General features: G+C 57.3%; 10 protein-coding genes across 10 annotated transcripts; 4 read left to right on the forward strand and 6 right to left on the reverse strand.

Moving 5' to 3' along the window:
- Nucleotides 1-1,715: 1,715 nt before the first annotated feature.
- Nucleotides 1,716-5,141, reverse strand: VTJ04DRAFT_2347 (uncharacterized protein; the record flags this gene model as incomplete). Its single annotated transcript, XM_069360126.1, has 1 exon — nt 1,716-5,141. The coding sequence occupies one exon, from the start codon at nt 5,139-5,141 to the stop codon at nt 1,716-1,718; it is 3,426 nt and encodes a 1,141-aa protein (XP_069220868.1).
- A 2,348-nt stretch (nt 5,142-7,489) lies between these two features.
- Nucleotides 7,490-9,902, forward strand: VTJ04DRAFT_2348 (uncharacterized protein; the record flags this gene model as incomplete). Its single annotated transcript, XM_069360127.1, has 4 exons — nt 7,490-7,507; nt 7,579-7,625; nt 7,713-7,787; nt 9,608-9,902. The coding sequence occupies 4 exons, from the start codon at nt 7,490-7,492 to the stop codon at nt 9,900-9,902; spliced, it is 435 nt and encodes a 144-aa protein (XP_069220869.1).
- Nucleotides 9,903-9,945: 43 nt separating this feature from the next.
- VTJ04DRAFT_2349 (uncharacterized protein) lies at nt 9,946-11,598 on the forward strand (the record flags this gene model as incomplete). The annotated part of the gene is made up of 1 exon (XM_069360128.1): nt 9,946-11,598. One exon carries the CDS (start codon nt 9,946-9,948, stop codon nt 11,596-11,598), a length of 1,653 nt encoding a protein of 550 aa, XP_069220870.1.
- A 93-nt stretch (nt 11,599-11,691) lies between these two features.
- On the forward strand, nt 11,692-12,129 carry VTJ04DRAFT_2350 (uncharacterized protein; the record flags this gene model as incomplete). Its single annotated transcript, XM_069360130.1, has 1 exon — nt 11,692-12,129. The coding sequence occupies one exon, from the start codon at nt 11,692-11,694 to the stop codon at nt 12,127-12,129; it is 438 nt and encodes a 145-aa protein (XP_069220871.1).
- A 466-nt stretch (nt 12,130-12,595) lies between these two features.
- VTJ04DRAFT_2351 (uncharacterized protein) lies at nt 12,596-14,086 on the reverse strand (the record flags this gene model as incomplete). The annotated part of the gene is made up of 3 exons (XM_069360131.1): nt 12,596-13,740; nt 13,802-13,999; nt 14,062-14,086. The coding sequence occupies 3 exons, from the start codon at nt 14,084-14,086 to the stop codon at nt 12,596-12,598; spliced, it is 1,368 nt and encodes a 455-aa protein (XP_069220872.1).
- Nucleotides 14,087-15,037: 951 nt separating this feature from the next.
- On the reverse strand, nt 15,038-15,694 carry VTJ04DRAFT_2352 (uncharacterized protein; the record flags this gene model as incomplete). The annotated part of the gene is made up of 1 exon (XM_069360132.1): nt 15,038-15,694. The coding sequence occupies one exon, from the start codon at nt 15,692-15,694 to the stop codon at nt 15,038-15,040; it is 657 nt and encodes a 218-aa protein (XP_069220873.1).
- A 2,639-nt stretch (nt 15,695-18,333) lies between these two features.
- On the reverse strand, nt 18,334-21,560 carry VTJ04DRAFT_2353 (uncharacterized protein; the record flags this gene model as incomplete). The annotated part of the gene is made up of 2 exons (XM_069360133.1): nt 18,334-21,016; nt 21,085-21,560. 2 exons carry the CDS (start codon nt 21,558-21,560, stop codon nt 18,334-18,336), a joined length of 3,159 nt encoding a protein of 1,052 aa, XP_069220874.1.
- Nucleotides 21,561-22,895: 1,335 nt separating this feature from the next.
- On the reverse strand, nt 22,896-23,538 carry VTJ04DRAFT_2354 (60S ribosomal protein eL21; the record flags this gene model as incomplete). The annotated part of the gene is made up of 3 exons (XM_069360134.1): nt 22,896-23,226; nt 23,327-23,374; nt 23,435-23,538. 3 exons carry the CDS (start codon nt 23,536-23,538, stop codon nt 22,896-22,898), a joined length of 483 nt encoding a protein of 160 aa, XP_069220875.1.
- A 339-nt stretch (nt 23,539-23,877) lies between these two features.
- Nucleotides 23,878-24,693, forward strand: VTJ04DRAFT_2355 (40S ribosomal protein uS4; the record flags this gene model as incomplete). Its single annotated transcript, XM_069360135.1, has 3 exons — nt 23,878-23,942; nt 24,121-24,219; nt 24,282-24,693. 3 exons carry the CDS (start codon nt 23,878-23,880, stop codon nt 24,691-24,693), a joined length of 576 nt encoding a protein of 191 aa, XP_069220876.1.
- Nucleotides 24,694-25,035: 342 nt separating this feature from the next.
- VTJ04DRAFT_2356 (uncharacterized protein) lies at nt 25,036-26,352 on the reverse strand (the record flags this gene model as incomplete). The annotated part of the gene is made up of 1 exon (XM_069360136.1): nt 25,036-26,352. The coding sequence occupies one exon, from the start codon at nt 26,350-26,352 to the stop codon at nt 25,036-25,038; it is 1,317 nt and encodes a 438-aa protein (XP_069220877.1).
- Between the last annotated feature and the right edge of the window lie 486 nt (nt 26,353-26,838).

Genomic DNA, 26,838 nt, shown 5'->3' on the forward strand with positions numbered 1-26,838 from the left:
AGGGAGTCAATCGGCGACCCGTGGTTCCAGCAGCCGTGGTAATAGGGTGTGTGCAGTTGTCCAGTTCAGTTCAATTCAGCTCATACCCTCCACCGCATTCAAACAATCCCCAACACCAAGCACAAGTAGGCACCGGACCTTCGTATGATCTTTTCAGAAACGTGATCCGAAACATGAGATACAGCTCCCAGCCTGATCCCCTACCCACCTAAGGAATTGATCGGCACATTCGGAGCCACTAGTCAAGCACATGGTTGTGTATGGCAATTGCGGTGTGTGAACCTTGCCGTGGTGTCTCACCGGTGCTCCCTGACGTGTCTGGGTGTGAAGACATGCAGATACGCAGGTACGTAGGTACGTAGATAGGTACGTATATCGTTTGCGTGGAGCTGGGGTGGGTAAATCCCTCACGTACAGATGCAGGTAGACATATAGGGACATTTAGACACGGGCGTCCATGGGGAGGTTGGGAAGCGCGTCAAGATGCTCGATTTTGTGCGGGAAGGTCCAGGAACATGGAGAATGACAGGTGGGATTGTTCAAGGCTGGATTGATACCACTGTTCGTAAAGTATTATAGAATGGATGAGAAGACTCCAGATTGTTTGATCTCAGGTGGTTTTGACTGGGACCCTCTATGGTGTTCGACAGTTGAGGTTCCGGCTCAGCATCAAGAGGCTGTATGAAGAATCATGACACTCGACACGCCGAGCTGGATCCCTTAAGCGACAGAGCGTTCAGAGTTGGGAGCAAGGACCAAGCTCTCTGTCGTATGCTTCCAGGAGCTTCCCAGGCTGCTTACGGCATAATATTTCGACCGGTAACGGGATCAACTACAGTCCATGGAAGAAATGTTGAGGAAATAGCGCATTATCGTACAGATCGTTGTCAGTCATCGGAGACTGAGCCTACTACTGGAGATCGTGTCCAGGTTTCTGCAATGAAATCATTGATTCTCAAAAGCTGCTTACAGGGGAAAGTTGTATACCTCCAGGGCCGTGGTGAAAGACACTCTTATTAGAATCAAACACAGAGCCAATGTTGTCTGAATGGCAAGCAACTGGAGGAGAGTCAAAACAGACACACACGACCCCCCAAACTCGATAATGCAGAGTAAGAATGACTTCCTCTGGTGCGAGGTCCAATTCTTTCGTTTCCTTGTTCCCGTTGCCATCTTCCTCAGTTAGGGGGAGAGTTTGTATGTTTCTTGCGTAGGTATTAAAACACGACTGTTGCTTTGTCGTCATAATAGATGCTTAGTGTCGCAGGTTCCGCTCCGAGATGACATATGGCTGTCGGGTTATGAATGAGAGCAACACTTGAGCCAACTGGCTGCTGGCCTCCGGCGGGCGGCGGGACTCACGATCGCCGGGAGCAGCTGTGGTCTGTCCTTGGAATCATGGTCGACGGTGGTCTTCCTCAAGCTGTCCGTCTTGACCAGGACGCTCTCACAGATGTCCTGTGAGAGGTTGGAAAGAGGACAGGTTTGAGGAAAGACAAGGTTGAAGAGAACTGGTTAGCTTGTTATGATCAACATGTACGGGATGACCACCTATCTAGGTTCTCTATTACAGCCATTTCATCTACACAAGCACCGAAACCGAGTCTTCTCTTGTCATCGACCATTATTATGTTATATATGAGAGTATTATGAAATGGTATCCCGTCACAGTGCGCCAAAATGAAATTTTCCGTTCTGTCTCCTCGGACCCTCACTCATGAACGACCATCTAACTCGTCAAGAATGCTGTCCAAATCGCGACCAGCCCTCAGCTCCGCCAGCGCCGACTCGGCAACACCAACATCCTCAAACACCACACTCCACCGCGCCCTCCTCCTCAGCCTCCTAGCCTTCCTATCAACCCTCTCACCCAACCCACAGTCCTCCTCCCTCTTCTTCTCCGCGCGCCTCATCTCCTCCAACAACTTTCCCATCACCTTCCACCCCTCCACCGCCTTCTCCTCCACCCTCTTCTTCTCCCGCTCTTCCTTTTCCAGCCCGCCACGCTCCCTCTGCCCCTGCATCACCCTCGCACGACGAATATACCTGACCGGCCTCTTCCTCCTCCCCACCTGCTTGACCACCCCTTTCAGCGCGTACCCCGGCGCGCCGAACAACGCAGCCAAGTTCTTTAGCACAAACCCCGTCACCCCCATCCCCACGCCCGACGCGAACCCGCGCACCCCGTTCTCGCGCGCCCCGCGAACGGGATGCCGGACCACCCCCGTCCATCCGTCGTACACGCCGTAGCCCAGCTCGCGGCGCGCCGCGCGCAGGCCGGAGCGGATCCCAGTCACGCGCGTCGGGCGGCGGACGGTTTCGTCGCCGTAGAGGCGGGGCGCGTTGTGGAAGCCCTGGCCGACGGCGAGGATCAGATCGGCTGGCGTGCGCGCGAGCGCGGAGGCGGTTTTGGCGGCGCCTGTGGCGGCGTGGTGAGTCGCTTCGGAGGCCGGGCTCGGGGTGGTCGGTGGCGGGTGGATGTCGTTGTGGTCGATGGCGTGGGTGGTGGAGGTTTCGACCTGAGGAGGCTCGGAATTGGGGGATGCAGTGCTGTTGTTGGTGTTGTTGTCGTTGATGTTGGTAGAAGCTGAGTCGCGTTCGTCTGCTTCGGTGGCTTGACCGTTCTCCTTTGCCTTCTTCTTCCGCTCCCGTCGTCGCTTGACAGACTTGCCCACTCGGTATGGAACGCCGCCGACGCCGGTGAAGACTTTTCCTATCGACGACGCCAGGGACCCGGCCGCCCCTGTGAGCGGTTCTCCGGGCCCCTCGAAGTCGTTCCACTCGCAATGCCGGAGCAGGCGCAGCTTCTTCCACGAGAGCAGGCCTCGCCTGACGAGAATCTCAGCCGCCAGGGCGCTCAACCGCAGCCTCGTGCCCCCGGTTGTCTGCCAGACGGCCACCTGATCCGGCAACAGGGCACACCTCATGGACCGGTGACCGTGGAGTCGCAATCCGCGATGAAACGCGCGGCAAGCGTTCTCAGCCCCGTCCCCTTCGCGCGCGATGTCTCTGGCGATGTGCTGCGCGGCTTCTCGCGCCTCGTCCGTCAGGCAGTACCGGATCCCCTCGGCCAGTCGGTCCACCGTCAGATGCTTGTGCGGCACGGGCTCGGGCCCGGCGCCGGCTTTCCCGATCATGGAGCCCCAGAAGTACTGATCGCCAAAGAAGGGCACCACCATGGTCGGCTTTCCGCACTTGAGCGCCATGGCCGAGGTGCCGGCGCCTCCGTGGATCACGCACGCGCGCACCCGAGGGAACAGCCAATCGTGCGGAACGGTGTCGAGGAGGAACACATCTTCGGGAACCCCTCCTCCTTTTTCTCCATCCCCTCCATCGCCGTCGCCGTTCCCGCCGAGCCCGCCCCAACCTTTGCTCACCAGCGCCCTGACTCCAGCCTTCTTGACCGCCTCAAAGATCATCTGCGTAAACCGGTCCGGATCATCCACCACGATCGACCCGAAGCCAATGTATACCGGCGGCTCGCCTTCGGGACAAGCGTCCAAAAACTTGACCAACTCCTCGGGAGGCTTGTACGCCGTCGCCTGGTCGAGAAACACAAACCCCGCCACGTCGACTTCCTCCCCCCAGTCCGCCGGCTTGGGCATCAGCCCCGGGCTGATCAGGTACGTGAACGGGACGTGCAGACGGTAGGTGGCGCCGGGGGCCCACAGCGTCGACACCGTGTCCAGCCCGAGCGTGCCCGTGCGGAACTCGTTGACCAGATCCCCCAGCCCCTGCCAGACCATCATGTCGACGAGGGCGTACGAGATCCAGTTGGTGTAGCCCGGGTCGGCGTTGGACTTTTTCACGCTAGCCAGCGGGTGCGGGAACGACTGTGTGGGCGTGTAGGGGAAAGTGAACATCAGGTGCAGCGGGATCCCGAGCGCCTCGGCGCAGTGGACGTGCGCGAAGGACGGCGGGTTGGCGATGATGGCGTCGGCCACGAACGGGTCGTGCTCGCCCATCAAGTTGACATTCCTGGCGTCGCGCTCGTCGTCGGTGGCGTTGATGCACGCACGCCAGAAGCCCTGGAACATGTCGGCCATGGCGCGGCGGCGGCGGCCCACGTCGCCCGCCCGCAGCGAGTCCAGCGTCGGGATCATGCCCGGGTTTTTCACCATGAAGGCCATCAGCTCGGACGGGTCGCCGCCGACCGAGAAGAACTCGACGCCCGGCCCGCACTCGGTGGCTACCATCTCGCGGAAGGCCGGGTGAGTGGCGATGCGCACGCGGTGGTGGTATTGGTTGTGTAGCAGCTGCGCGATGCGCACAAAGGGCTGGACGTCGCCGCGCGAGCCGATGACCATGATGACGATGTTGAGGCGGGGAGGGGGTGAGGTTGGCGGCGGGAAAGGTTGGGCGGCGGTTTCTTCTGTGGCGTCGTCGGTTTTTTTGTCATCTTTGTTGTCTCCTTCGGCTTCTTCCTCGTCGGCAAGCCCAGGGGCGACCTTTTTCACGGCTGTCCCGAGGGCTTTGACGAGGTATCCTTTGGCGCTGGTGTCGAAGAGCGAGATGGCCAGGCGGCCGTCCCGTTTCGAGACTTTGCCTTTTGTCCGGTACTGTTCGTTCGAGAGGCGGAACCGGCGGTAGCGCTCCTCGTCGTCTGCCTCCTTTTGGCCATGATGGGCATGTTTCGTCGTCTTTGGGCGGTGTTTGTCTTTGGCTTGGGCTGTTGCCTGCTTGCGTTTCAAACGATGTGGCTGGGCCTTGTGCTTCTTTTGATCAAAAGACTCCTCGTCCGAGTCCGAGTCCGAGTCCGAGTCTGAAGATGACGACGACGATGACGACCAAGCCGGCGCTCCTATTTCTTTTCCGTGATCATTCTTCAAGCCAGCCTGATCCTCAGTCGCTGTCCTGCGCACTCCCTGTCCCGCCTCCTCGACGTGTTCGGGTGAGGAAGGCCTCTCTGGCAGATCGGTTGCGCTTCGCTCCGTGCCGGCACCATTCAACACCGTAGGGGCCTTGGCCTGCTCCGGGATGGGAGCAGGGTAGATGATATTGCCTGTGGCCTTGTCGCGGACAACAGTCACGGGCCGGCCGTTGTGGACGACGGTTTTGGCGTCAATGTCGTCGCGTGCCCCGAGGAGCCAGGCGCCCTCGGAGATGGGCGGCGCCGGGGGAGGGGAATCGGTGGTGGACATGACGTAGCACCCGTTGAGCCAGGTACCTAGGTCAGATGAGTATCTGGGTGAGAGGTTAGAAAGCAATGGGAGTGAAAATGAGAGGCAGAGACAGTCGTACTTGGATGAATTGGGTCGAGAAGGCCTCAATGATATCCAATTCCCACTGACCTCTCATCCTGGACTGGGAGTTCGGGGTGACATCTCGGAGGCGAAGAGCATAGTTACTTAAAGGCTGGTACTACAATCTCCCAAAAGCAGGATGGGATGTTCAGGTACATTTCCCTGACGTAGCTTGTTCTCGCCCCACGATCCCGGCCTTTCTGCTGTATCCAAGCTTTGACCTTGGCTCCCGTCCTGTGGTACAACCCTACCACAACCGCTCATGACGTCATGCTTGCTTCATCAGCACGGCCACCTCAGTTTTGTACACAACCTGGATCAAAAAAAGATCGATAATTCTCGGGCGGCAGATCGAAATCTGATCAAAGATAAGGAGCTGGCGCAACTTTATCAAGCTCACCAACATCGTCTCGCAACTCACACCTACAAAGACGCAGAGATGACCCGACTTGCCATGATGGCTTATCCCCTTCACAATAACTTAAACAGGGCCAATTGAATTCAACGACGAGGTACCCAAGGAACCTGAAGGCTGGTAGTATTACATGGCTCGATATATCAACACCCTGGAATACTCTATATCGCCGGTTCCTTTGCTTGGATGTGTTTATGACGACCCAACGACGGACCTGACAGTTGACAGGACTACGAATGAAGGATGAGGTCTCAATATGCCATTCTTGTCTGAGTTACTAATTTCAACCCTGCAAACGCCAGTGCGGACAGAAAGGGGTCGAACGGGGACGGGGGAATTATATCCCCTGGTTTGCAAAGGGTTGGGACCGGGACCTTGATGGCTGGATGGCTAGGAGAAAGGATGCGATAACTCAGGTACTCTCTCTCCAGGCCAGGCCCTGCAACTGGCCTGCAACTAGAGTCGGAGAGTAAGCTGCCCTTTTCACGGGCTGGTTCGGGACGCGACCATGTGCTCTAATAGAGGGCATCACCTGACTCTCCGTATCATGTCTTGTCCATCGTGGATATGCCTGAAACACCAAAGGCGGTGTTGTTCTCCCTTACATCACGACACACGACATCAGCTACGATACCTACCTGGCCTATGCTCTGTTGATCAACGAGAAATCTCCCCTCATAGGCGTTAGTCACGTTTTACGGGTAATAGAAGCGCTGAGGCGGATTTGTGTTAGCTGCGGCTGGAGTAGCGTAAAGGCGTCCTTGGCACCATGCGTACCTCCGTATCTGGACGCCAGGAGTCAGATCTATCATATTCTGGACGAGGCAACCGGCAATTATTACAGAGAATGAACAGCGAGATTGGATACCACACCGTCGGAAACCGGCATCGCAACACGGGGACAAGTCCCAGCAACCCGTCCCTCTATTTCAAGTCTGAGCTGGAGGGGGGATTGGGTCTCAGAGTGAGGGCGAACTACATATCTCAAACATGTTTTTGATGCTCGAAAGCTATTGGCGACGAGAACGAAGAAGGGTGATGGAAGCTGAGCAGAGTTCCAAGAAACTTCAGTTTTGAGGACCTCGGTTTCGGAGGGAGGATGAGCAAGGGAGATTGATGTTGAGCACAGCTGACTCACACGGCTGGACGACAGAGCTGGGTTCTCAGGGCAGGTGAGATATCACCCGCGTCCGCTATCCGTCCAGAAAGAAGCGTGGCAGAATCTGCTGAAACGACAACTCGGTCTACTTCAAAGGGCACCGTGTGTATATGTGGTGGCCATTGGGAACGTATCTACATAGTATGTGCAGTGCAGGACCAGAAGGATAGGAATCCCCTACTATTCTAGCGTTCAAGCATGCTGAAGCTGACTTTCATGGTGAAAACCCTCTGGATACCTACGAATAATATGTGTTTCCGAAGCGCGAGAGCGACTGAGGCGTGGGAAGACCCGAGCTGAATGCGACGATCACTTGTGGCGTCTGAAACATGCACCAGGCGGGGGTGGTAATGTTGGTGAGACCAGAAAAAGCATCACCGGAGGGCTGTTGGAAGAGCTGATCACCCTGGGGTGAGCCAACTGCACAGAAACAGAGACAGAGGAAAAGAAAGAGCTTCGAGATCAATCCGGCCATCTTCTGGCAATACAAGAACCACGACAACGCCCGGTGGAGCTGGACTTGGATCGCCATCCCCCATCCCCATCCCCATTCTCCCTTCCCAGCGCCCCTCGGCGTGCTCAAGCTTGTTTGCGTCGGCAACCCCGGTTACGAGTGTCTCTCCTTCGCGTCAATCAACAGTGGATTTAAACATTGGAATCGTATCGACAACAATGTGCACCTACACCCAGGTATGAGAGAACCACGTGTGTGTAACGACAAGCGAGCGAGCTGCTGATATACCCTGGCACCTATGAAACAGAGAGAATATTCGTGCGGCCACTTCCGCTGGATCGCAACGGCGCACTGGTTCGTCAGCTCCTGCGGGCATCTAGCCCAGCGACCCGAGCCACGGAAGAACTGATCTTTAACATTCCCCCTGACGCGGCTCTTCAGCTCTCAGTTCAGCTGGAACGACCCGCAGCAGCTGCGCAGCAAATGCGAACCGGACATCACAGAGTTCGAGGACAGGTAGAAGGATTTACCCCCACGCTGCTGCTTACCTAGGATGCTACCTCGTGTACCGCCGCTCGATGAACAGCTAGCTAACTGGCCGTCGCTAGAGACTTCATCTGCGGCGAGTGTCGCTGGCAGCTGCACCCTCTTAGACACAACGACCCGTCCAAGCTGGTGTGGTGGTTGGCTGACGTTGTTGATGCTGGACGTCAACGACGACAGGAGCCGCAACAAGCGCCACGAGGGGGCTGAGGGAGGACGTGGGGGTGGGGAAGAGGGGGATTTCTCTTCGTTGTATGATTTGCGGTTTTGTTTTGATACGTGGTGGTCTTCTTTTCCTGTATTTCCTTGCCTCTGGGTCCAAAGGAAGGGCGTTTGGGAGTTGGTGTCACCAGGACGTGTATATAGGGGACACTTGAGGTTTCGGTTATATCCGGATGGTGGGGGTATGGGATCAGGTATATGGTCGAGATGGAACGCCGCGAGGCATTGTACATACATACAGAAACAGGCTGTACGTAGTGTATGCACGCAACACCCAGGAGCCGGGGACGGGTTGTATGTGGTTAGCGGCTATAGGAGTACAAGACACCTACTAAGAATAGATGTATATAGTCACCTGATGCTCTGTGTTTTCTCAGATCCTCGTCGTCTCCCGGCTGAAACTCGTGTAACGAGTGGGTTGGGTTCGTGGATGTCAAAACGGATGGGATGTCAGTGTTGTCGTGCAGTCGACCAGGGTCCAAGAGATCCAAAAAGCCGCACCGAGTCGGAAAGCAACGGCCCCGAACTCGGACGCCGCCGCTGGATGCTGATGCTGATGATGCAGCTGCTCACTGGCCAGCGAACAACGAAGAGAACATCTGTGAACAACACACACATGCCGAGGTGGAGACGTCGATGCTTCTACTGTCCAGTCAGTCTGTGAGGACACTGTGGATCAACGGTTTGCTTCACTTCACTGGGTTCCGTTGTGCTGGTTTTAGCGCCCACGTTGAAATGGATTTCCCGTCCCATGACCCGTCCTTCTGGATCAAAAATCCATCCTTCCATACGCTAGGGGGAACTAAGCGTTTCCAGGTTTCCGGACCAAGCCGAGGCTGGAAACCCGACGACGAGAATGACGGTCGGTCAGTGTACGGGAGTTTCGGGTCTTAGAGGTTTGAAGTCATTGAGCCCGAAATGGTGATTTTGCACGTGCCACTCAGATTGTGAAAACCTACCGACTAATACCATCCATTCGGCACTGGATTCTGTACCTATGTACACTGTACAGAAGTACCACATACGGAGCACTGGACACTGTAGCCTTCTCAAGAAAGAGGCATTCGCGACGCCCCTCTGTGGCTTGATCTTGCCCGCCTTTCCCGCGCCTGCCCGGACCAACCGGCTGCAGGCCCGGCGGGAGACTGACAGTCTCATACGGTCGCGACGTCCAAAGAGTGCAAAAATGTGGGGTCGATTGAGACGATTGAGCCTGAAATCGGCAACAAGGCCAACAAGACCCGGTTCACCGCCCCACCCCACCTACCCGAAGTGTCTGCCTCCACCCCTGTCACTTCTGCCGCTGCGTCACCCCCCCGGGCTCCGACTGTGCTTGCCCGCTGTTCCGCTGTGTGACGCTGCCGCTTGAGAAAAAGACAGAACGTCCACTCCGGGGAGTATGTAACTCGTAAGGTGACTTCCACATCAGATGGAGGCGAGGCTGCCACGTCGTCATCCACGGGTTCATCCTTCCCGTCTGCAATGCATGGATATCCCGATTCTTGTCCTTTAAGCAAACCTTCTTTCTTTCTTTTCTTTCCTTTTCAAAACTGACCGACATTGCGCCGCAGACGCAGACCTCGGACAAGTCTTCCTTACAGAGGACATCTCCTCGACCTTGATTTCGCCGAGAGGCCTTTTAATGCACATTCAGAACGCTACCCCTCGCACCACTACCGGCTCATCAACATCAGATCGGACTTCGCCTGCTACTCCGGACTGCGCACAAAGTCGCGACGCTCAACCGTGACTACACCTCACCTTGTACCAGCCGGAACTCTTGGACATGCTCTCGACCTTGCGTGCATAGCAGACGACGAGACACAAAAACGTGCCAACCCAAGAAACCGGGTAACAACGGGCTAGAGGAGGTCATGCTCTACCCCGCGTTTCCCAAGCCTTATACAACATGTCCGCCCAAACTATGACCCACGTGATTTCCAACTCCTTCCTCCCTATGACCTCGCACGAACGAGACATTCAGGTCCCTCCCACCTGTTCCGCCAGCGATCCCGCAGCCGCCGTCATCTCCCCCTTGTCGCTGCCTCATCCTGTCTCAGGGTACTTTGGCCATCTCCACGCCGGCGCCACACATGCGCAGTCTCCCGCTGGTCCAGGTCCACACTCCGAAACCAGCAAACCCGGAAACCGCGTCTATTCACCTCTGTCGCCGGGCGCTCGAGGGCCGCTGCCTTACGGCCCGTCCTACCCCCAGGTCCGGGTCTCATCCATCACTTCTCCCGTGACTTCGGCCAGCGGACCGCCGAGCCAAGGTCACGGCTCAACCAACGGGCGTTCAGCGTCTGCCACCCTGGCCTTTACTGGTCACCCGCCGCCGCCGCCGGCCCAGTCCGACACTTTCGGAGCGCTTTCGCACGAGCAGATCGTCCAGCGCCTTCAGCAGCAGAACGCCAAGATCAGAGAGGCTTGGGAGGCGGAGCGAAAATATTTGGAAGCCAACCGGGAGCGCGCCGAGGAGGTGTACAAGGAGGAGCGCGCTTTGATGGAGGAAGAGCGCGCCCAGTGGGAGGCTGAGAGAACCGCCTTGATTGAGGAGATTAAGCGCCTCCGGCAGGCTCTCAAAATGGCCGAAGCTCGATCGGTGCCACCTGCTCGGAACATGCAGCCAGCCACCCTCGATCCCCGGGTCTTGTCTCCTGCCTCATACGCTGCGGCGGCAGCACAAAGAACCGCCGCTTTTCTTGCCAACGGTGCCCCGACGCGGCTACCAAAGCCGCAATACCTCGACCTTGCCTCGCCGAGATCACCTAACGGACCTGCCGCTCCTGTTTCCGATTTCTTGAAGCCTGCAGGGACTCCATCAGGTCCGGTCCCGGTTGTCGACGTCAAGGAAATCCACCCCGACTTGGAAGGGATTCCGCTCAAAGCCACCAGCGTGAAGAAGGCGACCTTTACCGACTCTGGGTCGTCCAATGGGACAAGGACGTCGAGCAATTCTGGCTCGCCGTCGTCAAACGCCGAACGGAAGAAGGCTCAGACCCAGGAAGTATTGGCGGCTCAGGAGACGGAACGGCTTACCATGCACGCCGGGCACACCCCCAGCCACTCCCTGTCGACTCTACAAACTGCATCATCCTCGGGAACCAACACTCCTGATGGTGGATCCAAGACCCCCACCGTCGCGCAGGACGAGCCGAGAGACTGCAGTAAGGACGCTCAAGAGCCCGAGACTGCCCCTGCGCCGAACGAGCAGGCCCCTCCCGCGGAGGACCATCCCGAACCCGTTCTGGAGCCGAGCGACGGTGACCGCGAGCTCAAAGGCCCGTTGATGGTGCGAAACATGCCCGCCCACGACGAGATCTTTTTCCAGGCCCTCAACAGCAAGCTGGAGGAGGTGTCGAAGGATAGGAACGCGGCGGTGCCCACCGTCCTGGCGTCTACCGTGCGGTCCAGGTCGCGTCAGCACGACGGTGCCAGCGGATCGGATCTCGGGTCGGATGGCAGGAGCACTCCGCGGAGCGGCGACGAGGAGGAGCTTGATGTCCCCATCAAATTCAGGAGACGGCTCAACTTTGGTGCCCCTTTTGGTGAGATCCGGTAGTCACGATCTTGGGCTTGCGGGAAGTGCTTTGTCGTATGAGAGGAAGCCTGCGGTTTGCGTCGCGTTGTTCATTGTCGCTCGCGCCGATACCGTATGAAGACACGAGCGCGGGCAGACAGATACCGAGACGCGACCGGACAGTCGTTTCATCATACTGCGCCACGTGGTGCATGCGCATGCGCCACACCGCAAAACCACAACAGGCACCACGTCATTCACACACACACACACACACACACACACACACAAGCATATACAACGGGTTGGATGGGCATTTCTGGGGCTCCATGGCGGTTCACACATATTCCTCAGCATAGCAGGCAGTTGGAGGGCAACATTGGCAGGTTGAGAGGGATGTTTTTTTTCGCTTCACCCCTTTGCATCGTAACATTTTGTTTCTTTGGATACCAGCGGGAGGAGAGAGCATCAAAGGTCGTCTTTGCTTTTGACACCCCACCCCCCACTTTCTTTACATATTTCTTTCTTAGTCGTTTTGCTTTCTCTTCTGCACAATACCCCCTTGCTCCTTAGCCTTATTCATTTGTCAATCATCGAAAAAAAAAAAAAGGGAGGGATGATGAGAGTGTCACCACTCAGCGAAGTCAAGTCAACAGCGGATGGTTTGGGAAGAATTGATACCGTCACCTTGGAGACTCGAGGCATATCTGTTAGACTCTAGAGCTCAAGGGCTGGTCTTCATTGCATCGGAAATGAGAAAATATATACGTCTTCCTCCACTTTGTGATCTATGATCTGCTTGGAATGGCCAGAGTTGATGACTATTGACTTTCCCGGCTTCCAAACTTGTTTGCTGTGCATAGGTTGACGATTGACTCCCAGGCATGTGGCTAATCCCAACTTGATGTTGTCTCATGACATGCTCCCCTTTATGTCATGCAGCGCTCAACAGAACGAGACACAGATATTATAGTGTATTATCTAGACAGCGTAGATGCGGAATCATTACTATCCTATAATCCTTACGTAGTTCAATATATTACTCCATCCCAACCCCGTTACGGACTCGCAACACCATTCTCTTCTCCTTATCCATCAACCCGGCCAACTCATCCAACAACTCGACCGTCTCCTCCGGGCTGGCGATCCACGCCGTTGTGCCCACGCTCCTGGCTCGGAAATCGTTGGCGCCCGCGCTCAAAAACTGATCGCCCACGTGCAGCGTGTTTTGCCCCTTGATGATCCATTTTTCCTCCCCTTCCCCTTCCGTCACTTGGACGCCTTGCTCCTGCGCAATCTGCCGCCCAAACCACCGCTGACACACCGTCACGCCCCAGCTCTTGTCGCCGATGTCGACAAACACATCGCGTCCGCCGTTGAAGGCGCAGAAGGGCACCTTTTTCGCGCGCCCCACGGGGCTGAGTTCCAACGCTTTTTGGACGACCAGGACGGTCTCTTCGAGGCTCTCGCGCGGGATGCGCACGGTGGGCGGGTCCGGGATGATGCCCACCGCGCGATCCTTGCGGAGGAGCACGGCGGGGAGGTTGAGAGAGCGGATGCATTCTTGCAGGGTCTGTTCGGCGGTGTCGAGGAGGGCGGTGATGGCGGATTCGTCCCAGGCGGCCATTTCCGGGGTGAGCCACTCGCTGCGGGGGACGGGGGAGAGGAGGTGTGGGGAGGAGGGGGAGAAGCGGAAGAGGTAGTTGGCTTCGCCGCCCATGACGATGAGGGATTGTTTTTGGGTTGGGGTTAAGTCGGGGGAGGAATCGATGGCGGAGAGCAGGCCGTGTAAGCGCGCGTGGTACTTGTCGGCGGTGGTGTAGCCGGCGGCGGTGACGATGCCGATTTTGATGTCGCGGCGGAGGAGGTCGAGTAAGCGCGGGATGACCGGGCTGGAGGGTTCGAGGCTTTGGCCGTCGTCGTAGAGGGTGACGTCGCCGTCGAAGGTGGCGAGTTGGAGGGAGCCGGGGGTGGTGGTGACGGCCATGATTTGGGCCGAGTTGAGGATCAGGCGGACGTCGTTGAAGGAAGGGGAGACGAAGCGACGAGAGGAGATGTAGCGCCGCGAGTCTTGGTATTTGAAGGCGGCTTCGAGAGGGAGGCGGGTGAAGAAGGGCCCGATGGTGGGGACGAGGAGCTTGAGTTTGGAGGGGAAGGGGTTGTTGGGGTCGTTTTGGTTGGCGACTGAGAATTGTTGGTCAGTAATGGAGGGATATATTCAAGGGGAGGGAGGAGGAAGGCTTACGGTGGTCGTCGATCATGACCTCGACATCATGGAGGATCTCGCTATAACGGCGATGAGCCTCCTCGCGGGTCTGGGCCAGACGGCTGATGTCTTTGCCGTCGAAGGCGCCGTGGGGCGACGAGTAGAGCACGAAGGGCACGGCCAGCAAGCCCTTGATCCATTCTATGAACTGGTCTCGCCGGTGAGACTTGAGGGCGTCTGTTGGAGTTAGCGAGGCTACATGGATTTGAGGGCTCAGGGCATGTGATGATGATACTCACATTCGACACGATACCGCGTGGTCATGATGGAGGTGAGACAGTAGGTAATCTGGACAAGATGATGTGTGGCAAGACCTTACGGAGTACTTGGCAGAAGAACAAATCGAAGCAATTGAACCCGAACAAGACTGGAACAGCAGAGTAGGTGAGGATTAAAAGGAGGAGGACAGAACCATGAGAATAAAAGACACAAACACAGTCACCGCCTCTTGAGGTTGCTCGAGGCTGCTTACACGTTGAATAAGGCGGTAGGTAGGCAAAGTATACGAACTGAGTTGTACAGTTCATCCAGCATCCAACCCCGGTCTCCCGCTTCTCCAGTCGCTGATGACCAACAATTACTCACAGGCTGAGCCGTAGGTAGGTAGGTACCGGGAGCTAAGCTACTGTCAGGTACTCCGCAGTCACAAGGTTCCAAGGTCGTGTTCCTAGCCTTATCGAAGGGCTGACACATCATCGGCCAGGTCCCATGGATCAAGGGGGCAAAGGTCCATGTTCCTTGTTGCTGGCACACACGGGCGTGGTTCCCCTGTGTTGGGGACATTCGACGGTTGCGATCGACGAATTGACGTTTGCGGCGTCGTGTCACAAGGTGTATCGGGATCCTTGGGCCAATCAGGTGCGTCCCCGCCAGTGCCACCCTGGTCTTGGCTCCGTCCAGGGCGGCCGACGCCACTGGGCTTGGCAGCTGCGAGCGCCCCGCTTTCTCGGCCGGAACCCTCCGTGACAGGAGTTCGAGGCCACGATCGACGTCAGGGTTGACAGCGGGGGTTTGACAACAACAACAACAACGTCCATTGTTGACGTTCCAACGAGGAGACATCAAGTGTAGGTAAGGTATGTACGGACAAACAGATCAATTGATATCCTGAATAACAGCCAAACCCGTTTAAACAAAACACAGACCAATCACCCAGCCAACATCCTACCTCCCTACTGCCCGACCCCCTCCTCCTCCTACCACTATGTAGTTTAGTTAACACGCCTGACTAGACGTCGCCGTCCTCGTCGCGCATCCCGTGGGACACTCCGTCTGGCACCCGGTCACGAACCAAACCGTCCGCGGCGTGCACCCGCACGGCACCTGCATCGTCGACGTCGACATGCACGTCGGCACGGGGCAGCGGATCGGCGCGCAGTCGGCCGGGCGCGTCGTGCTGGTCACCCGCGGGCAGGTGATCACCGTCGTCGACGAGGAGGTCGTCGTGGTCCGCGTTGGAAGGACGATGATGCTGGTGACGATGCCAGTGGGGTAGGTTGTCGTGCTGGTTCTGGTGCTGGTGCTGCGCGGGGTGGTGGTGGTGGTTGGTGGACGAGGGGTGGTCGTCGGTGTCTGTCGTGTCGTGGTGGTGGTGGTAGTCCGGCAGGACGAGGTAGACACGCGGAAGTCGATGTCGCAGCCTAGGTAAGGGCACTCTGCCTCGCATGGGACGATGAGGGTGGCGGTTGGGACGGCGGAGGGGCAGCCGCAGGGGTTGGCGATGGTGGTTTGCCATGTGCAGCCGGAGAAGGGGCAGGATTTGTTGCAGCTGCGGTTTTGGATGGTGCGGGTGGCTGTTGGGCAGGCGGCCTGGGCCAGGGCGGGAGTGGCGAGGCCGAGGGCCAGGAGGAGAGTGCTGAGGATGGGCTTCATGGTGGTAGGGTGGTGGATGCTTGGGCTATGTGGACGGAGGCTGCGTCCTGATGACTCGTGTCAGCTTCTTGACATTGCTCAAAGGTTGATTGTCGAGCATCAAGCATTGGAAGAACTCACGATCTCTCCAGGGGTCTCTCACTGGTGGGAAGCAGAGATGGGCTGACACAAATTGGAGCTGCGTCAACTGCTGATGCTTTACACCGACGGCGAGGTAATGTCTCTTCCCCTCCCCAGAACCCAGGCCTTCCCTGGCCATTCATATATGTCTCCAGGCTCTCAACACCATCACACCGTCAACCATTTTTGTCGTTTCTATTTTCGTCTTCTACCTCCAGATCCTCTTCCGCATACCCCGGGATTCCTTTCCAGGAACGGCCACTGGCACAACACCTCCGAACGTCGTCTTCTTGCTAAACACCCCCAGAAGTATGGCTCAATGGATGAACCGACCATGTCTCTATTCCATATCGCCTCTCGTCCCTGGGATGCAACCTGACGTCGGAACCATCTCCTTATTCTGCTATGCTATCCGGGGAAAAAAGATGAACACGCAGACGAGCGATCAGTCCAATATCTTTCGTGCTACCCACACCCGGCCTGTGTTGCCCCGAGAAAGATATACCCTTCCTGTCAGGAACCACCACCACCCAGTTGAACGGATGATGATGTATGTGGCGCGCCGTCGTGTCATCGAGATGCCCGCCCGGAAGGAGGCATATTATTCCCCTGACCCGGCCGGCGGCGGCGGCGGCCCCTTGCTTCCGATGGGTCCGCGGGATGTTCATCCAAACGTTGCAGGACAATATACTGTTCATGTAAGATTGATCATATCCGAATTAAGGCCCTGATCCTTTGTACAGCCTTGTAGGTAGCCGCGGCGGATCGAGGCGCCGGATGACAGGGCAGTGGAACGGCGCTATGAGAGAGGGTTGTTTATGGGCAGGTTACGTTGAGGAGTTCTACCCGACGAGAAGCGCATCCAACTTCCGAACAGTTTTTACGCTGTGACAGTCTAGATGTTTGAGGATCCTCCCTCCGTGTCGTTGGGAGACGCTCCACCAAGTATCCATCCATGGATGTACAACCCGCGAACGCCACCCCGTCCCGGCTCCGTTCCCGCAGGACTAGCTTCCGCTCCGACGTATCTATGTATGTCATGCGAGCCACTCAGCGGATGATTTGCGTGTCGCAGAGCAGCAGATCGATCGCGGATCATGCGCGACCGTTAAGAATGGGGCTTCGGCAAGGGGCCGTTGATTGACACACGGCAGCGCGGCTGGGAAATCTGAGATATGTTTCCGAGACCAACTGAGTAGCCTCCAGTGATCGTTCTTATTGTGTATAGTATTTCCTCATGCCCTCGGCATTTTCTTTTTCTCTATTGCTCTCCTGCCCACGGAATGGACTAAATGGACATGAGAGACTGAAGTCGATACTCCTACCACAGAATCATCAATACCGACCTGAGGTAGGAAGTTTGTGAAAGCTGCCCAGTCTCCTCCGCGTCTGAATAAGTGGCCGTTGCGACGTTACCTATGTACAACCGTGCCGCAGGAACGCGCCCCTACCTGCTGCGGACCTGTAGGTCCCTCCCGGCATTAACTCCCGAGACGGCACACGCCACGGGGGTGTTGATACAACCTCACTTCGGTACGGACATATGAACCGCAGTCGGCTACATACACATGGACAAACTTGCTCACAACGATCTATCTACAATATACCCTCCTGAAGGAATCGTTCCCATTATAGAACCAACAATCATATACTGCGGAGCCTGCTAGATGAGCAGGTAATTACCATACTAGGTCTGTACCTAGGTAGATTGTCCTCTTTTTCCCTGCCTCCACGTTGATCCCACGGCAATGCCCACCCGAGTAGCAATAGGATGTCTTCTCATGAACAACCAACAAGAATCGCGTATAAATCTCCTGTTTAGCCTAGCGGTGTTAACAACCCAACAATCTCCACGCCGTCGTCAAGATTCTGGAAAAGTAACACGGCCCAGGGGGTCGCCCGGCCAAGCGGACCCCCGCCAACCTCTCTCTCATGTGTTGATATTGCTTCAATCAATCCAAACGACATCCTTCCGGCGGGTCTTTTCGGCCGCGGCAATAGGCGGTTTTTATGGACCTATTCTGATGCTGGTTGAGGCATCTCGAATAATAACCCGGACAGGCAAGCAAGCGAGTACGTACGTAGCATCCAGGACCCTTCTCGAAGGGATTCCATTCCACCAGTGGAACCAGTCGCAAGCTTCCAGATCAATCATCGAACGTCACGCACAACGCATCACACACCCCTCCGTATAGGTACACAACCGCAAGCAGTGACAACCCAAGCACAACAACCTAATGAGCGGAGGAAAGACCCGTTAAATCTGTAAAGCCACACCTGAACAACACCCCGGAACCAGCAGAGTAAACCAACAGAACAATAACACCCCATGCGCCAGCCCCCCGAAACAATTCCCCCAATACCTTCCCGAAATGCATGTCCGTCCGCGTCAAAGTAATAACCCCGAGGTACTCAGTCACACCCGCACAACCCATGTTCCTACGGATCCAAGCCCTTAGACGCCGTATACGCTGCCAAAAGAAGAGAGGAAATGAAACTGAACCCAACCATCTCCCATCTCAACCCTGCACCGGCGGTACATCCGCCGCCGAGGATGCCTGCGCCGTTGGAATCCCTTCTCCCTGACCACCAGTGCCACTGTCCTCTGCTGTCCCCTCGTCCATCCAGGCGGAGTAGTCCTCATCACCGTTCTCCCCGTCGTCTGTTGCCGCCACCGCTGACGATGTCGTCTCAACTTGGGTCGCCTCAGCCTTCGCTCCCTCTCCCTCTCCTTCTTCGACCGGGACAGTGCTTGGTGTTGGAGCTGTGAAGGACACCGGTGATGACGGCGCCTCGGTATCCACCGCCGCAGTTGCTGCTTCAGACGCAGAGGCTAGCGCTTCTGATGGCGGTAACAAAGCATCATCCCTCTTTTCGCCTTCCTGTAGCCCAGGAGACGCTGCATCCCCATTCGGCGAAACCTCTACCCCTTTCCCAGCCGATGGAGCAGCATCTTCCCTCGACAGGGCGGCAAACGACGGACTTGCCGGCACGCCGTGAGGAGTGGTAGGTTCCGAATCAACGATGGGTGCCGCCACCACCAATACGCTCTGCTGTTCGTCGATTCCCGCTTGGTCCTGCTCACGCAGGGTTCGTCTGCGCTTGGAAATGGATGAAGCCTGTTGCTGTTGCTGCTGATGCTGTTGGTGCTGCTGCTCCCCAGCGGCTGGTTTCCCTTGCTCCGTTGACTTATTGACGCTCTCCGTCGAGGCCAACGAAGGCATGTTCACGGGCTTCCGCTTGGGTATGTGAGCTGCCGGGATGGGCGTGACGCGTTCTGGCATCGGCAGGGGCGTGCCCGGCGGTGGCAGTGGATGACCCCGCCCCATAGGTTGGCTGAGGTCGATCGTCGGAGCGCCATCGGCGCCGCGCGAGGAATCATCGTTGTTGCGGCGCTGGAAGGCATTGAGGCCCCAGCGCTTGGCCGAGGCTGCGGCGTTGGCAACTGCAAGGAGGGCATTCCGCTTGCCCGACTCGTTTGTCGCAGTTCCTTGAGAGCCAGTTCCTGATGATGTCGAGGATGTGGTGTCACGCCGACCGAAAAGTCCGCGAGAGATGGAGCTGGCCTGGCTTTTGATGGTAGACGAATGCTTGATGGAAGACGCGGTTGGGTGGATCTCGCCATTGCTTTCCATCGAAGACCCAGTGTTTCGCCTGGCCAGTGACGGCTTATTCCCTTCCCTTTCATTGTCGGTAGCATCTCGAAATGAGCTGGATGACGAGTTGCTCGACGACTTAGAGGTTACGTAGGGTCGGAAGGCGTGAGAACTAGCCGCCGGGGGTGGTGATGTCGGTAACGAAGTTGTGGATAACGTTGCCATTGCGGCCGATACGGCAGAGCTCCCATCCGGAAGCGAGGACTCAGGTCGGGACAGCTCAGCATTGGTGGCGACAGTGCCGACGGTCGGGGATGCAGGTTGTGCAAAGGGGCCAGCAAGCACAGAAGGAGGTGAGCCGACTGGGCTCTTGGCCTCGACACTCGTCGAAGAAGAGGAGGCGGAAGACGAGGTCACGTCGGTATTGCTGGTTTTGTGCTTCAGCTTCTTCCCAAACAAGCTAACCGATTGTTTCTTCTCCAGTATTGGCTCGCTGTGGCTCTTCTCAATGTGAGGAGAGTCACTTTCTCGAGACCCTTGCGTCTCCTCTAGTCTCTCAGAAACCGCATCCAACTCGCCCTCTTGAGTGGCTGCTGGTTCGTGTTCAGCGGGAGGCTTGGGCGTTTCTTCGTGGAAAATGCCACCTCTCCACTTCTTGTGTTCGGTATTGAAGAAGGGCGTGTCGTCCCAGAACGGCAGGACAATGGTCTCGGCGATGACCTCCTTGATGCGGTTCTCGATCTGACGCAGAATCAGGGTGTAGGTAATCTGACGCGAACTGACAATGGGTTCAATGGTCATCTCGATCTTCGGCATCTGCTGGAACGAGAACCAGATGCGGTTGCTCGGCGGCGGCTTGATGCGGAACAAGGCGTGACCCTCGAGCTTTCGAAGCACGACAGCGAGGACCAAGTTCACCTCTCGCGCCTTGAAGCGTGATCCCAAGTCTATGCGAGCGGTCGCGGCCACCTCGATCCGGAAGTTCCCCGTGTACCGCACATCGGCCTCCACACCGCATTCACCTTCGACGGTCAGGTCCTTCAGACGGGGGTTCGTAATGTACGGGGCAGCATCGCCGGTATCGATATCTTTGATGGAGATGTTGGACAAGAATGATGGGCGCTTGACGCGCGATATCTTCTTGGTTAACTTTTGACGGATGAAGTTTTCAACGTCCTGCGTTCTGTGGACTGCCAGGAATACCCGACCGATCAGGGCGTTGAGCCACCTGGTCTGCATGTGTTCCTCGGATGAGTGGAGCTTTTGGACCAGAGAAATGATGTTCTTGACGTCGAATTGAATGGGCGTTGGGGGCCGGTCCTGGGCCATGGCCATCTCCTCCTGGCTCCGTAGCAGGGCAAAATAAAAGTCTTCCTTGGCCGAGCAGTTCTCGGAGAAGAGATAGAAGGGCTTGGAAGCCTGAGTGTCGGGGCCCATCTCGGGGCCGGCGCGACGAGACAGGCGGATGGCATTACGCTTGATCCACAGCTCGCCCTCGGGGATCACATCCTCTCCCGAGTAGATGCTGATGTCGTGGTGGGCCAGAGAGACGACATGGCGCACTTCTAGCTGCTCCTCGTCGTCAAAGAGCATCAAATGCCCATGCCTGGGTGAAAGCGAAAATCAGGGATTAGCAGGAGCATGAGCGGGAGGTGATAAGGCGGCAGCACACACCTGAGCACCACGTAAAAGACATTCCCGGCGTTCTTGGGGCGCTGGCTGGCGCCGTTCCTACCATCCAACGGGCTTGGTGCCTGCTTCCGGTCGAATATGCTGCGGTACATGGTCTGGTAGACACTGGGGCTCGGCGCGGTAACGGTGGTCGAGCCCACAGGAGTTGAGCGCTCAATGGGCTTTGCGTTGATGCCCATGGGCGTGTACTCGCGGCACACGGCAAAGTACCCGGCAGCAACATTGTGCTCGTGATGGACAGGCCGGGATTTTACGCTGTCTTTCCGGGCGGACTTGAGAGGCTCCAGGTCGTCGCCGGGCTGGACGATGCCATCGGCATCAGAGGACCCGGACGCCGCAGCGGCATCGTCACGGTAGGGAAAGGTGAAATGAGCGTGGACGAGGACGACAGTGACAAGGAGAGGAATAAACGTGATCCCCCCTAAGAAGTAGGCTAGCAGAAAACTTGTCCAGCCCATGGTGATGGCAAGGCTGTGGTGACGTTGTCGTTATCCGGACAAGTCGTGCCAGGTCACAAGGGCGTCTGGACAGCGTGTGAGAAACCCGGAGGTTCGGAGCTGGCGGCCGACCCTCGCTCGCTACCTGCCAGAGGCCAGACAAATCTTTGTGAATTCCCGCGGACGCATCGATCCGAGGAGTTGCCAACCAAGCAAGGGAAACAAATTAAATAACCCAGATCAACCGAATCAAATGGGATATGTAACCTGGGGTCAACGAGAGGTCGGCGAGCTAGGCAGTGTGGATGTTCGCGGGACTCGCGATGACGAGTGGATTCGCCGCCTCCCTGTCATCCGTCCGGCGTTGTCGGAGAGATTATGAAACTCCAAATGAGGCTGGGATTGTTTCTTTCAAGATGGTTTTTTTGTTTCCGAGCGTTGACAGAGAGCAGGAGCTGGTCACAGCAGCACGGCACAACAGCAGCGGAAGTTGAGCAAGCAAGCAGCCGATGTGAACCGTGAACCGTGGCCGATTCATCATTGCGTCAAGCCACTGGCAGCTGGCAGCCGGTCCCTTGGAACGCCTGCCTGGCCTTTCCCGTCCCGCCCCGCGCTCTGGGATTGGTCACTCGACCACCCGACCAGGTTCCACGTCCGAGCTGTGGGCTGTCCCTGCTGACCCAGCTACAGGGCTGAGGTGACGAACGTGGCAACGGACTGCTACCAAATCCTGCTGCGATGGTTTCAGCGCACAGAGCAACAAGATCGGGAAACACAAAACACTAGGCACCCTTTGGGGACACAATTGGCTTGTTGGAATAGTGTATGTACAAGGAACACTCGCTCTCTGACACTGGACGTTCTTTGTCCGCAACAGTCAGGAGTATCCCAAGCATGCCTGAGCAGCATGAACATGAGACGGCCCTACTTGGAGCTGCTTGGCCAGGGAAGGGATGCTTGTATTGTGCTTCCATGTTCTTTGGCAGAACCACTATCCCAGGAACGCCCCCGAGATTGACCCGAAGGTCAGGCTCACTCTGATGCCCTGCAAACACAGATCGGACTTGGGAGATCAACACGCCGCCTCCTCCCCAGACCGGCCCTGCCGCTGGCTTCTTCAGACGGCGTGCCACGGTTGCACCAAGCCCAGAGGACCGACATTGAGAGCCGCGGTTGGTCATGCCATTGGTATTTTGTTGATTCCTATGAGCGCTCCCGCATCCCAGACCGACCCGTTGCAGGAGAGATCTTCCCGTTCCGAAAAATGAACCCCCATGCAAGAGACAAAGAAGCAAGCCATACCGCAACCCCCCACGCCGTCCAGCATCCAACCCCTTCCACCTCCCAAGGCCCCGTTTAGATTGTGGTCTCGTAGGCGACTGGCGCGACCGTCTCGGGCTTGTTGTCGGCGAGGGAGAGAACGTAGCCCTCGCGGGGCATGGCCGGTTGCCGCTTGAGCTGCACGGGCACGCCCTCAGCCTTGGCCTTCTTCTTGAGCTCAGCGTTCTCCTTGACGCGGCGGAGGAAGTCCTCGCGTGACCGTGACGGCTTGATGTGCTCGATCCGGACGTTGATGCGCTTCTCAATATAGCGGTTGCCGACCTGCTTGTAGATGATGATGCCGACCGCCGACTTGGTGACGTTGTAGACGACACCGGTCTTGCCGTGGTAGACCTTGTGGGCCATACTGTTTGGTTTCGTTTCGTCAGTCTTCGGGCTCCGTCGAGCGACATGCTGCCAATGCCGCGACAAATTCGCTTTTCGATCGAGGATGTCGTATCGCTTACCCCTTCTGAACGGCACCGTTGACCTTGATGTCGACGATATCGCCGACCCTGTCACATATTTGTTAGCGACTTTGTCGACGCAGCGACCCCTCTGCCACAAATTCTTACTTGTAGGTCCTCAGGTAGGTGGACAGCGGAATCTGGCCATGCTTCCGGTAGTCCCGGGCGAAGGCATAACGAGTGCCGGAACGGAGACCCCTAGAGTGACCCATCTTGCCTGTTTGTTGGGCGTGTCGGCGTGGATCGAGATGTCGAAGTTGGTGGTTGCTTGCACGCTGCGAAAATTGGGGATTTTTTGTGTGGACGCAAACCCAAGTCGGCAGTGGGACTGGAGGCTTGGGAGCGGGTGACTAAGCAAAGGCCCTGCGATCTGTGTGGGCAAATTGGGCTGCGTTATCGTTAGGGCAAGCGATAAAGCCGATAAGCGCACGGACCACCACACACCCGCTGCAGCCCTCTCTGGCCCGCAATTTTCTCCAACTCCAAAGGTCGGCCTCGAAACTCCAGATTTTCTGCTTCGATCGACCAACTCACATCGCCTCAACGACAAGATGGCGCCGCGTTCGTACTCCAAGACCGCCAAGGTCCCGCGTCGTCCCTTCGAGGCCGCTCGTCTGTGCGTTTGATCCCGGTATCTTTCTTTCCTCAATTGCAGCCTCTACGCCGTGGTCGTTGCCGTCGTTGCAAGACGATGCCTCGCCCGGCGCACGCCCGCAACATCACCGGCCACTGAGCAGTAGCTTGTCTCTGCTTACGTCGTTGTGATCACGAAGCTAACTTTGGCGGGCTTCCAGTGATGCCGAGCTGAAGCTCGTTGGCGAGTATGGCCTCCGCAACAAGCGCGAGGTGTGGCGTGTCGGCCTCACCCTCTCCAAGATTCGTCGTGCTGCCCGGTAAGTTTTTGACGGTCACCAACCCCCAAGACGAGACCACCAGAGGCTGACTTTTACTCCAGTGAGCTGCTCACTCTCGACGAGAAGGACCCCAAGCGTCTCTTCGAGGGCAACGCCCTGATTCGCCGTCTGGTCCGTGTCGGTGTGCTCGACGAGTCGCGCATGAAGCTCGATTACGTCTTGGCCCTGAAGCCCGAGGACTTCCTTGAGCGCCGCCTCCAGACCCTCGTCTACAAGCTCGGCCTCGCCAAGTCGATCCACCACGCCCGTGTCCTGATCCGCCAGCGTCACATCCGCGTCGGCAAGCAGATCGTCAACGTGCCGTCCTTCATGGTCCGCCTCGACTCGCAGAAGCACATCGACTTCGCCCTGACCTCGCCGTTCGGTGGCGGCCGCCCTGGCCGTGTCAGGAGGAAGAAGGCCAAGGCCGCCGAGGGCGGTGAGGGTGGCGAGGAGGAGGAGGATGAGGAGTAAACGTTGGGCGCTTAGAATAAAAATCATCATGGTTGGGGCTGCACGGGACGGGCTACGAAAACATATCTGGGCGGGGACTCTTCAACTCTGCGTCATGCTTCTACGGCGTTTATAGTCAGGGAGTGGAATGCATCCGGGATTGTCAATACGATACCACCAGCAGCTCGCCAATCCATGACGGTCGTCAGTCCCCTTGCAGCAGCCAGACCAGTGACTTCAGTGCCCGTCACATGCAATCCAGATAGAGAGTATCTAGGGAATCGATGCCGGCGGGACGACACGAATTGTGTGTGACTGGATCTATTATGCGTGATGAATTTGTTTGGGTGTAAATCTAGGGTATCATGATGAGTTTTCTTGCACATTCTCCCCATCCTCCCCTCCCTCCAACTTGTCCCACGAATTTGCCTGTTCCAACATGCGTTTCCCCGTCTCTCCCGTACAATAACTATTCTTAACAAAGGAATGGCAGCATGCATAGCCCCATTTGAAATCGGACCACCAACTGCCCCAGACCGAAGTGTGGTTGTTGATGAAGACGTCCTCGGCATATTTGGACTTGGCCTCCTTCTTGGGCGCGCCCTTGATGAGCCCGGCCTCGTCGTACTCGACAAAAGTCTCGGACTCGGTCACGGCCGCCACCGCCTTGACTGTCTCGGGCACCTCGGGCTGCACGCCGTACTGGCTTGCCAGCAACTCCGCCTTCTTGCGTCTCTTGGCCTCCCGTTCCTCCTCCTCCTTCTTGCGCTTCAGCGCGCCTGCCGTGGGGTTGGCCTGCAGGTGCAGCGACGTGTCGCCCGTGCGTTCCTGCGCTTCCCACGCCAATCTTTGTGCTCGTTCGAACTCGGCCGCCTCGCCGGACGCACGCAGGAAGCTCTCCTCGGCGAAGAGCTGGGCGGACTTGTCGCCGATGGCGCCGGGGTCGACGAGGGCGCGCTTCTTGGGGTTGTACTTGGCAGAGTCGGCGTCGAGGTTGAGCAGGTACTTGGCCGTGTCTTCGCGGATGCGCATCGACTGCTTGATGCTCTTGTCCTTGCCGAGCTCCGATTCCTCGGCGTATTTGAAGCCCTCTTCGTAGTTTTTGCCTTCCTCGCCGGAATCGCCGCTGCCACCCTTCTGTTGTTGGAGTTTCCGCCGCGCTTCCTCGAGCAGCTCGTACTCCTCCACCACCTCGCGGTACTGCTTCGGGTCGTAGGCCGCCCAGATGTCGCGCTTGGCTTCGTAGCCCAGCTGCACCTCGCGCACCGCCCGGTCCGCCTGGATGTCCTTGCCCGTGAACTTGGCGCCCTTCTTGCGCGGCCGCTCGAGGCACGTCTTTTGCGTGTGGCCCATGGCGCCGCAGTTTTCGCACGCGCCCTTGACCCATTTGGTTCGTGCCGGGCCGACGGTCTTGGCCGAGCGCTCGACGGTCAGCAGGCTGCGGTCGTTGACGAGTCCCCCGCCGTCGGCCGCAGCTGTGCGTCGTTGATGTTGCAGGGCATCGTCGGCGTCGTCGAGACCGCTGACGTAGAAGGGCTGTTTGCTGATGTATGACGGGATGTAGATGTTGTCTTCCTTTCGCGCGGCGCCGGCGCTGCCATCGGTGTGGGTGGATCCGGAGGTTGTGGCGGCGGCCTGGGATGGCCGGCCAGGAGGTGGTCGTTTCGGTGGAGGTGGCATGTTTGGGTGTGAGGGTATGTGTGTTTGATGGAGCGGTTTGGAAAGGGGGTTGATGGAACGGACGAGGCCGTCGCGGATGGATGTTCTGGAGGCGAATGTTGACGTTGCGAGGTCAACGCATGCAACCCTAACCCTACCCGCAAAAAGCAACAATCACCCAAGCACCCAAGCCATCGGAACGACAAGCCGGGACATGGATCAAGGGCAAGCCACCGAACGAAATGCAGCAGCACGACGTCATCAAAGAAAGAGATGTGATTCTGTCTTCCAGATAGCTTCAGTTTTCCAGTTTTCTTCCGAGATTTTTGTCGTGCCTGCTCTTGGATGGTGTTACAGAGGCATTTCTGCCTGTTTTATCCGATGACTCGGTGCCACGTGCTTTGGCGATTTGTCCGCGCCGCCGAAAGCGCGTCGCATTCTCCATCCGCGCCTGGCCTGCGCGCAGTCTCCATCAACCCGCCAACCTCTCATCCACTCTCCCTTTGT

Source organism: Mycothermus thermophilus, assembly GCF_041956435.1.
Source record: "Mycothermus thermophilus strain CBS 625.91 unplaced genomic scaffold VTJ04scaffold_2, whole genome shotgun sequence".
Classification (NCBI taxonomy): domain Eukaryota; kingdom Fungi; phylum Ascomycota; class Sordariomycetes; order Sordariales; family Chaetomiaceae; genus Mycothermus; species Mycothermus thermophilus.